The following is a 10,989-nucleotide window of genomic DNA, read 5'->3' as shown; positions in this document are numbered from 1 at the left end:
AAAAAAAATCATGAACTGCATCAGGATCAGTGTATCATGTGTTGAGTTGGAATATTTGCTTCCATTTTGCGCTGCACATGCGAGCTTCCAGGAAATAGACCCGACCTCTGGTTGGATGGATGTTCTGATGTCTTCCTTGCAGATACAAGAACATATTTCAAACCACATCTAATCCATTTATCAGCACTTCTTTTTTCCAATTATTTACACAACAGTCTTGTTCAGTAACAGTAAATAGTTACAATAATCCCTCAAGGTTTTTTTTAAAAGGGGATTGCTTTTGATTTGCTCTGAAATGTGTCGATTATATAACCCCTCCCCAGTTGTTCCTAGTTAAATATGCATGCAGCCTCTTCATTTTCCAAATTGATCCTCATTAATGCACTTGCAGATAAGCTTTGGCTGGGTTTATCTCTGTGAAAGCATGCGCACCTTATTGCACAATTGTTTTGCCTTGTTTTTTGTTTCATCATGACAGAATTTTGTCAGGGAAAATCATTCCATTCACCAAGTTGAGGTCATGCGTTGTTTTTTCACCCTTCTGTCCTACATTCCTTTGTTGAAGTTATTTGCAACAGCTGACTTCATGTTTTGACAGCTTTGCTTTCAGAAAATATTTGTCTGTTTTATGTTGGTCAGTCCTCTGCAACAAGGTGCAACAGCAGAAATCTGCTCATGTGTGCTCATGCAGAGAAAGTTCACAATGCACAAGACTTTTGATGAATTATACTGTATGTGCTGAAAAACTGATGTCATTTGAACAGATAAGTTTGGCAGTTTTTTTAACAAGTAAAACGTGCCAAATATTTAGCAGTGAAATTTGGAACAAGTCTCCAGACTGGTGTGGTTAAGCAGTGCTACAACAAGAGTAAATGTGACGTCTAATGGTCTGGGGACTACGAGACTTTGCTGATTTCAGTTGTTGTTGTTGTGTAAAGTTGGAGTCATTATGCACTTGATGAGAACCTGCCCTGACAAYGTCTGTGCCCTTTCTGCTTCGCAGTAACTTTCAGTCGTCGGCCATGTTTGAAGGCTCGGAGTCTGTGGAGGTGGAGGGACGCAGCACAGAGAGTACCGTGGCCTCGTCCATCAGCGCATGCAAGAAGGTAAGTACAGAGATTTGCCTCTTGAACTGGACACAATAGCTACACTCAACAAGTATTCACCTCCTGTTTGGTATAGCCTCTGCCTTATCACCTGAAATTTACAAGAAATGTTGRAAGACTGTACATACCTACTTTATTCTCCGCCCGCCAAGACCACTTCCAAATGAGTTCTGTGTAAATCCATTTTCGGCACCAATTACAGCAGCAAGTCTTTTCAGTTATGTCTTCAAGGTCTTGGTTAGTCTAACCTTTGGGTTATTTACTCGTTCTTCATAACCAAACTGATCCAGCTTCTTTGGGTTTGATACGTGCAACTTGTGACCAACAATCTTTTACTCAAACCAGAGATTCTCAGTTGGATTAAGGTCCAACTAACACTACTTCAGGATATTTCTTCCTAAACCACCACAGTGTTGCTTTAGCATAGCAGGGACATTGAACTGTAAGATTCTGCCCCAGTCTCAAAAACCTGGAAAATTAAACAGATGTTATTTGATTTGTTTTATTAAAAAATTTTGCACCGTACATCTTGTTTTCCAATGCTGATCAGTTCTCTGCCCCATCATTAAAACCTGTGAGGATGTTTTTTTTTTTAATGTTGTCTTTCATCCTTGTCCCTATCGATACTTTGGCTGTGGTGGCTTGAACTTCCCAATTTCTAATAATGGATTTGAAGGTTCTCCGTGTGACATTCAGGTTTTAATTCATAATCTGACTTGTGCTTTCTTCACAACATGTCTCTGACTCGTGTGGAGAGTCCCTCAGTCAGATGTTGCAACATTTTATGCCATTTATCCACTGTGTTTTGTGTAGGTCTTTATATTGAATAAAACTAAGTTTCAATGACCAGCTGTAAGGTAGCAAAACAGAAAGGATACCAAGAAGTTTGGGTAGTTTTTACCACACTGTAACTGCACTTAGAACACTTGACTTTTTCTTTCTCACCTTGAGATCATATTTGCCTGTCCATTGACTTCTGGTTGTGTGTTTCCAGCTGTGCAATAGATATTATTTTCCTCCACATGGGTGCCAGTGCAACCCAAAGTTTGTGTAATAAGAGCAGCAGTCAGACCCTCAGTTCAGTAGATTTATTGTCCCGCAGTGCCACAGAGACGCGATGGGAAACTGTACAGATCAGTGGGCTGATGTGGTGGCTAGATTGAATTTCCTCTCAAAGTGTGTGCAGGTCTACTCTTATGTCTGACTGTATTGTACAATATGTGAGTATAGTGTGTGCATGTTCCTAATTAAGCCACTGTTCATGATTTTTACCAGCGTTCACCTGAATGTCCTGTAGAGACACAAGGTGATGTCTGTCTTATAATTGGGCTGTAGGCTTGAATGAAAGGTGCTGGCAACCTTCAGTATTTTCATCCCCAGTGAAATCAGCTGAGCTCGGATGTCACATTTACCTGGCCGAAGGCCTGCGCAGATGGCCTGTTACAGCGGGTGCCAACACGAGGGGGCACGACATGTCACTAAAAATACTCGCACTGAATGAGCAGTGCACATGTAGGTGTTGTGTGTCAAAGTAATTGCATAAGAATCATTGTTTCAGATTTAATTTGCAGGTGCTATACTGTGCTTTGGCAGCCTATTCTGTGAAAAGTGTTTCTAAATACAAAAATAATTGCTAAGAAAAGTTTATAGTCATGATATTTTCTTACAATGAGATTCTAGAGACAATTCATGACTTCACATGGGCAGCAGCGATAAAAACAACAGGTTTAATAAGATAACAATCCCTGTTTTGATAAATGAGTGTAAAAATGTAGTTTATATATATACAGTATATATAATAGCAATGTTTATTTCTAACTGGATTGACAAGTAAATGGTCAGGGTCAAGCCCAAAATGGATTGCTGCCATCTTAAAACAACTCCAATCTCAGAAATGCCATAGCTGGTGATGCAAGCACTATTTAATAAACATTTACACTACCTTCACTCACAGATGATTATTTACATTAAATTATTTAGTTACTCAGAAGAGCAAAAAGTGGCTGTCATGGAACTCTTTATTTACCCAAGACAGAAACACGTGATCCAAAAATAAAAAAAGAATGAAAAGTACTCTGTGAAATGGTCAATCAGGATTTATTGCAATTGCAAGACACACATCATGTCATACAGGGCAGTGGTACAAAATGTGAGCCCTGAGGCAGTTTCAAATACACGCATTTATACAGTATGTTGTCCAAACAGACAAACATCTCTCTTGGTGCCGAAATTGGGCCAAGGAGAGAATGATGTTTGATAAACTGCAACAAGAATGATTACTCCTAAACAGATATTGTCCTGGTTGTGAAACACTATCTGAGAGAAAACAGAGGATAAAGAGTAAAATCATAAAACRTGGACATTTTAAGGTAAGCAAAAGAGGTCACTGACTCTTGACCTGAGAAGTATGTGGGACTTTAGGGAGTGTTATTTTTCCAAGACTGTGGCAGCAACAGCTAGCTGTAGCACTTCCATTGAAGTCTGACGGCCCTTCTAGCAGGAGCTGTAAAACATTTCTACTAGAATAACTATGTAATRTGTAACTGTCAGCTATGTGAAGGTTTATGAAATATTCTCACAAAAAAGTAAAAATTCAACTCTGTTTCTCTGCTATCCTTCAAAGACCTATCTTTCACAGTTTAGTAATATTTCACTTCATAATTAAACAAAGCACTTGGAGACTGACAGCTGTTGGGAGATTTCAGTTATTTAACAATGAACTGTTTTATATGGTCAGACAGTTTTACAAAAGGGATCTCTCCTTCAACAGTACAAGCACTGATATTATGMTGTTTTTTTCATACTTGTTTCTGAAGTCGATAAAAACTCATTAACACAATTTTGTTCAAACACACATGATTAGACACTGCCTTTACATGTTTGGACACATTCTGACTTAACAAAATAGCTGACATTTTTCACACTGGGACGTTATGACATTATTTTTTACTCTAGTATATAACATAAACAGGCACTTTTTCTACAAGGAAACAACCAATAATGTGTGCTTTGTTTAAACCCTAATGGGTATTCAGTTTTGTTTTCAAATACTCAGGCTTCTACAGTATTATTATACCTAATCATTCTTTATAATCCAAAGGAAGCTTTAACTTCCACTTGTAAAGACTTCATCATRTTGACAGGTATATCTGACCGCAATGGAACTGTAGGTTTTATTAAAATGTTTTTTAATAGGAGAACATTTRTTGGACACTTACAGYACTTTAGAACAGTGGTTTCCAAAGTTGGGGTCAGGACCCACACTTGGTTCCAAAATATCAAGATGGGKTCCTGAAAAGATTGTCTGAATGAATTACATTAACAAATTACTACTAACAAATTTTTTCCTTCATGGCTACAAAAGAGTAAGGTTAGTGTASTTAAATTTGATWAAAAAAAATAGCTCAACAAATAGTTTTACTATGCTCTTGTTCATTTCACCAGATGATATCAATGTTTATCAACTTAAACTTGTTGGGGTCTCTGGTGCTTTTATTTTGTGAGTCAAAAGCTGAAAAAATTGGGAATAACAACAGTAAGGCTGCATGATCTTATGTTTCCAAACACAAACACACGCACTCCGATGACGAATAGTGAAAAGATGAACATGTGTCGTCTGCTATACGTCTGTGTTTTACCTCTGTTCTGTGTGTGCTACAGGTTTTGTGCAGTAACAGTGTTCTGGACTCGTCCGAGTACTGGCTGAGGAACGAGAAGGCTTTGTGCAGACTGGGCCTGCTGGACGACGATGCTGAGGGCAGCTGCACCATGGTGAGTAGCATACTACGYGCGGAGCAATGCTGTAGCATTTTCCTGCATATAAAAAATCATTTCTGATTAGATTTCACTTGTTCCTATGAAAACGGCTCAGGAAGGAAGAAAAACCTCCACTTTGACTTCAGACTATTTTCTAAAGACTTTTGCATGGAACTTCCTTTGTGGCTCGAATTAACATCTCTYACACAAACCCCCACCAGASGTCCTGAYGCCTTACTGCTAATAGATAAGAATTGCCACATTCCTGTTCYGAACCCCACAAGTTCTGTTGCTTCCATCCCCCATAAGCACAGGACTGTCTGTTGGTTCCTCTTCAAAGGGATCATAAATGCCTTTAACCAGACTCTTCAGTGACTGAGAACAAAGGACCTACATTCTTCATTAAATGTGAAAAAAAGGAGAAAAGATAAAGGAACCTGTGTATCTAATGTTTTCTGTCTTGTTGCAAAGAATGTCATCTAATCCATTTTTTACAGAAAAGAACTAAAAAGACCATAAAGGATCTACTAAGTTTTGCTTAGTTAACTATTCAATAGCTGTGTGTATTGTGGTGTTAATTGTTTTGATGAAATGTTTTCCTGAATAAGATGTGTGTTTTATTCCATGATTTAATCCTTAATAACTTTAGGACTTGAATCTTTAATAATTAAATGTAACACTTATTTTACTGAGGCAAGCAGATGTCTCTCCCTTTTAATTAGATGCAAGATAATTAAACTAAAACACTCCCTTTTTCTTTGTCCTGAAGTAAAGTTTTCCCTCCAAAACAGATTTGATTTGTTAAAAAACTTTTCCTGTATAAGGTGTAACATTTTTATTGGCCAACTAAAACCTTGACTCCGCCTATAACAGAGGTTTTAAAAAGTTTAGCCCACTCCCAATCTCTTAGAAGACAAAGTAGAAGACAAGGACAGAAGAAGAAGACAGAGAAAGAGAGTTTTTCAACATCAGAAGCCAGAAACAGTTTTCCAGAAGCTCAACAGAGGCGCTGCCTGCCAGCCCCTCCCCATGGACTGGGCAGGATAGTGGCCCTTCTGCCTCTCCTGCTGGGTTGAACGAACAGCCAACGTTTAATATCGACTGAACATCTGAGTTTGATTTTACAGAAGTTAAATAAGCTAATTGTAATTCATGTGTCGCTTTTAGTTCGTTTTTTCTACAAAGTTGAAATCAAATTAAGAAGTCTTGCAGCCGCCTGGGGAGGACCAGGCCACATTGTCACCAGGGAGTGACCCCCTTCTCTGACCAMGGGACCAGTCGAGTTTTACAGGCAGACCGCCTGACATCCAGCTTGCATGAAGAGTCTACCCRGGAAACAACCCCCAGAGATGACCTTCAAGCGCTGACTTCCCCTCCTGGTACCGCAATCAGCAGAACAAAAGGGTAAAAGTGAACATTTGTCCTGGTGACAAACAGGTGCTCAGATGTAATTTGATTCTTATCTTTGTATGAGATTTGATAAACTAAACGATTTTTCTCCTTAATTTGATTAGGACCCCCTTAGTTAAACCCTCAGCTAAAAGCAAAACTCACCTCACCTCACTCTAAACCTCCAACTCACCCCTCAGTGTTTATTTTATTTGTTGTTTGTTTGTTTATTCGTGATTGCAAACTCTGTCAGTTTTACCTGGTTCAACATGTCATCACTTCTTACTCACCATAGTTGTAAACACATTTAATCTGTAAATAAATGGCCCTTGGAGAAGGTGCCAACATAAGCTAATCTCACTTTTGTGTCTTGATAAAGTATTATTGGTTCTGATAAGGACAAGAACTCATCAAACGATTTTGGGTACATTTATTGTGAGACTGATTACAATAAAGTTACAGGTTTTCGTCTCTTTCCTGTGTTAGTTTTTGATCAAATTAAGAGCGTGGTGCCTCGAGGTAAGATAATTTGCATATTTAAATAATTCACAAATTATCCATTTTAGAATATACCCAAAACCCCTACAAACGCGCACATCGTTCTGGCAGCCAAGCTAGGAGCGAGTCGTTTCTACTTGTCTTTAAGCTGCAGGGGGTGTGTTTGTGGCCCCGAAAAACCGCAAGTAAACAGTTGGAAATTTCAGGGGGAAAATGATACATAATGACATTTAAAAACTCCTTTGCTTTCTGCTTCTGCTGAGTGGATCATAGGCACAGAGACGGAGGAAAAGTAGTTTTTACAGCAGGTTGTCGGCRTTACTTTTAGCTGAAAGCTTTGGCTCGTGACATTTGTGTTTTTCAGACACTTTTTATGCATTGTTCTGAGAAAGCATGTGGCCGGCACATTGGCTGCAGCTGTGTAATTTACCTATAGATTTGCTTTCATTCCTCTTTGTATGAAAATGTTTATCTATTCATTGTTCCACATTGTTACATGCTATTGTAAAATAAATAATTCTGTGTTGCAGCAAAAGCAAAACAGCAGACTTACGAGAAGCATTATGCTGACGTCACTTTAAGGTGCAGGTGCAGGTGAAGCTGAGTGCACCTTTGTTCCAYTCCTCACACAGAGAGAGAGGGCAGTGAGCTCAGCCTGCTGAGTTGATTGGAGCATGTGATTTGCGCCTGGGCTCGTTGACAAGTTGGAGAGAAAAACCAGGCTGAATAGCTRCTCTTTCCTTTGTGCGATGAAGGATTGATCATCAGTGTCATCTAATGTTGTTAGCTGGTGCCAGAACTGGCTTATGCTTTGTATTTTTCATCATGGAGAGATTCCAGCATTGTTGCCAGCTCTGTGCATCAAAAGGGCGATTTGCTTTGATTTACCTTCTTTGACATTGGCGAGGAAAATACAAGTTGTCTTTCTCTTTTTATGGGGTGTTAGTTTGGTATTTATCACTAATATTTCAAGTTTTGAGATAGATATAATAACTGTCACGACTGTAAGACAGACGCTCTGCTGTTGAAAGAGCGGGAAAACGTACTATCATTACTGAAAATCAGATCGCTGTTCTAGTTTATGAATGAAGAATGACATTTTGTCAAAATTTTATGATGAATTCAATTTAAAGGCAAATAAAGGCTTTTTTGTTTAATTAATTTTATCATAATAAATTTATATTCATCCTTATACAGTTTTTTTTTATTGATCGATTTTCCTTTATTTTTCTTCTCCCATACATTTGCATTTTTCTCAATTCAATGAATTCTCGCTGGCTTCAATGCCCACATCTAATTAGTAACAGAACATGAGGTTTTAGGCAAGAGATGGACCCAGGGCACAGGCAAGTCCCCAGTGCCAAAATAAAGGTTTTATTTAAAGCAAAAATGCTGTCGAGGCGGCTCAAAAACTCACTTGATACAAGAAACACTCAAGGAAACAAGGACACCACACTGAGAAAGACAGCACAACCTGAAAAACACTGAAGACAGGATACAGAATATAAAAGCAAACATAAATATAAAAGCATTTCTATTGATATCATCATCACTGTACTTGTTGTTTAAAATATTGTGCAGCTCTATCTTTACCATCTGATTTCTCATTATAGAAAACACATTATTAAAAGTACCAAAACAACAAAGTAATTTACTATATATTGCTGTCCAACATGTTTATTTTTGCAAGTGTGCCACAAAGTCCCCTGCTTCGCTTCAGTTAATCCTTTATACTGTCATTAAAAGTTCAGGTTAAATTGTTGCATCATTGACTTGACTCAGGAACATCTCAGTGTCTGTTATTGGGTTAGTTTCAGGCTCCATTTGCCATCAGATTTTTTGCATACCTAAATGAATTTAACATAAACATCTGGATTTATAATCAAATTTTAAATTAACAACTTTTTCACATTTTCTCTTCTTACATCTGTATCCATTTTTTTATTCTGAACCATTTTTATTGAAACTAATCCAACTCTTTTGCATAATTTTTGCTTAAGGAAAAACATGAAGACTTGAGAAAATAAAGAATGCTTTTAGTTTTGAAAGCTACAGTTGGTAGCTGTCGCCCAACTCTGGTGTGTCATCTTTGATCAGGAATCTAAAGACAAAAGTTGAGCTTGAAAAATATACTGAATTTGCATCTGCAGCTGATAAGATGGCACTCATTTGAAGTTTGTCTTGTGGAGACGGGAAGTTTGAATCTTTCAGTGTTTTATTTAAACAATCAAACTGAACGTTGCTTTCATCAGAATCAAAGCTGGAAACTCACAATCTCTGTTCTGGTTATCATTGTTTTTAAAGTTGGTTTTCCCTCATTTTAACTGCTTCATAATAAGCATGATGTTCACATTTAGAATCAACCATATTAATAATTTATTTATAATTCTAATCAAAAGCAGTAGTCGACTATTACATTGTTACTGTGAACTGGGAAATGTCAGAAGTTTTCAACTTTATTTGTAAAAATGGAAAAAACATTTTGTTCGCCTAGAAGCACAGTGGTTATGAGCTATCAAAATAAAATCAGTAGTTATTCATAACTAGACATTAACTTAAATATTGCTTGTCACCTGACAAAACCCTGACATGATGTGTTCAGTTCAAACCAAAATGGTAATTTTCAGAAGAATCACATAGTAGATTTGCTTCATTATGAACATGTCATATWACAGCTTTGTATTCAATTATAAACTCTACTTCAAATTAAAAGCCTAAYATTTCTTGAATGAATGCTATGTACAACCTTTTGTGCCAGAATGTTAAACTACGAGCGTCTTGTGTTGAAATATGAAAAAGTTAGTCATGTGACAAATATTGCAAATGATGAAAACGTTATTATAATACGCACACAATATTGTGGGATCTCATGAGATCTGTTAGCTGCTGGAGAGTGTAGTAAGATGACTGGCAGCTCTCARCATGGGTCAATTTCAATGTAGGTGTCATTGTAGGTGTACATGAAATTAATCCTTTTTGAGAGCGATATTAAAACTCTTTCTCTGTTTCATGAAACGTTTCACAAATAGACAGACAGGGTTGACGTCAACAGTTGATTATAAAGTTAAAGGTGAATACGTCATGCAATGAGAACCTCAGACACACTTATTTTATTACAAGTTTGACTTGTGGTATTGCAGTCTTTCAGAGATGAGTTATAAAACTTTGGCATCAGTCTTTACTTCTTACTAAAATCTCTTCGATATTAATCTCCTCAGAAAAACACCTGTTTTCCGCAGACTTTAACCTTATATCCCATCCAAACAATTATTTTTCACTTTTGATTTAGTGAAGCTTAAATTGTTGTATTTTGATTTATAAATAGCTAAACAACCAACTGATAATATAGTCAATATTGACTTCCACATTTCAATGAAATGTGTATGTACGTTTTCTTAGACTCTCGCTTTTTCTATGTAAGAGCTTACTCTACATACCAGTAAGACTCAGCTTATCAATCCAGACTTGTTTAAATGATCATACCAGTCAGATTTGGTTTAAGTAAAATTCTTAAGAGAATCTCCCCACCTCAAGAGATTCTGAAAGCAACAGTAATCTATTTTTTGAGAGATTTCTAGTCACCGCAGTGGTTTAGCTTCGGGGCTTTTTCTGACAATCAGCTGCTCATTTTGTCCTTCACTTATGCCCGGTTATGTCAACAACTTGATCGATGGCTGTGACATTTATGAAAGTGTTCCTCTCTGCATGGTCTGCAGCAGCTTTGATCGTAATCACATCATAAACTTGTTACCTGATGCGACTTGAATCTGGATGACCTTACAGAGCTGCAGCTGATAGCCAAGTCCCATTGTGTTCCCTCCTTTTACTTTTTAACTTGATACTTAAGTTTTGCATGTCCACATTGCACGTCCTGCTCTTTTTTTCTTTCTTTCTTTGAGCCACAATATGAAACAAAACATTTTGTTTACATAAAATAAAATAACTGATATTAAGTTCTTGAAGTGGTGTCACATGCTGAGATGAATATTTTTTCATTATGCTGCAATTCTGAAAAAAGGTCAAACAACAACATAGGGGTAACTACTCTACTGAATATCAAGATATATTATTACTAGGGAAAGGAGAGGAACCCATGAGTTTAAGCTACAAAGGACAAGAACCCTCTATAGGCTGGCCACAGTCTTGTTTTAAGATTTTAAGGTCGTATTCAGACCTGACAATTTGCTCCGCTTTAAACGAACCAGAATTCGTTTCTAGCGTTGGTCCGGACCTTTTGTGC

At 37.4% G+C, this 10,989-nt stretch overlaps 1 protein-coding gene across 2 annotated transcripts in view; it reads left to right on the top strand.

Moving 5' to 3' along the window:
• sphkap (SPHK1 interactor, AKAP domain containing) overlaps nucleotides 1-10,989 on the top strand; it is an 80,367-nt gene that overhangs the window by 29,868 nt on the left and 39,510 nt on the right. For both annotated transcript variants that reach the window (XM_014018147.1, XM_014018148.1), the window contains exons 2-3: nucleotides 1,004-1,106; nucleotides 4,767-4,877. In XM_014018147.1, coding sequence (XP_013873601.1) covers nucleotides 1,004-1,106; nucleotides 4,767-4,877 — 214 coding nt within the window. The remainder of the gene's footprint in view (nucleotides 1-1,003; nucleotides 1,107-4,766; nucleotides 4,878-10,989) is intronic.

This window comes from Austrofundulus limnaeus, unplaced genomic scaffold, assembly GCF_001266775.1.
Source record: "Austrofundulus limnaeus strain Quisiro unplaced genomic scaffold, Austrofundulus_limnaeus-1.0 Scaffold184, whole genome shotgun sequence".
NCBI lineage: Eukaryota > Metazoa > Chordata > Actinopteri > Cyprinodontiformes > Rivulidae > Austrofundulus > Austrofundulus limnaeus.
The sequence above is the reverse complement of the archived record's forward strand: the minus strand, read 5'-3'. Positions and strand labels throughout refer to the sequence as shown.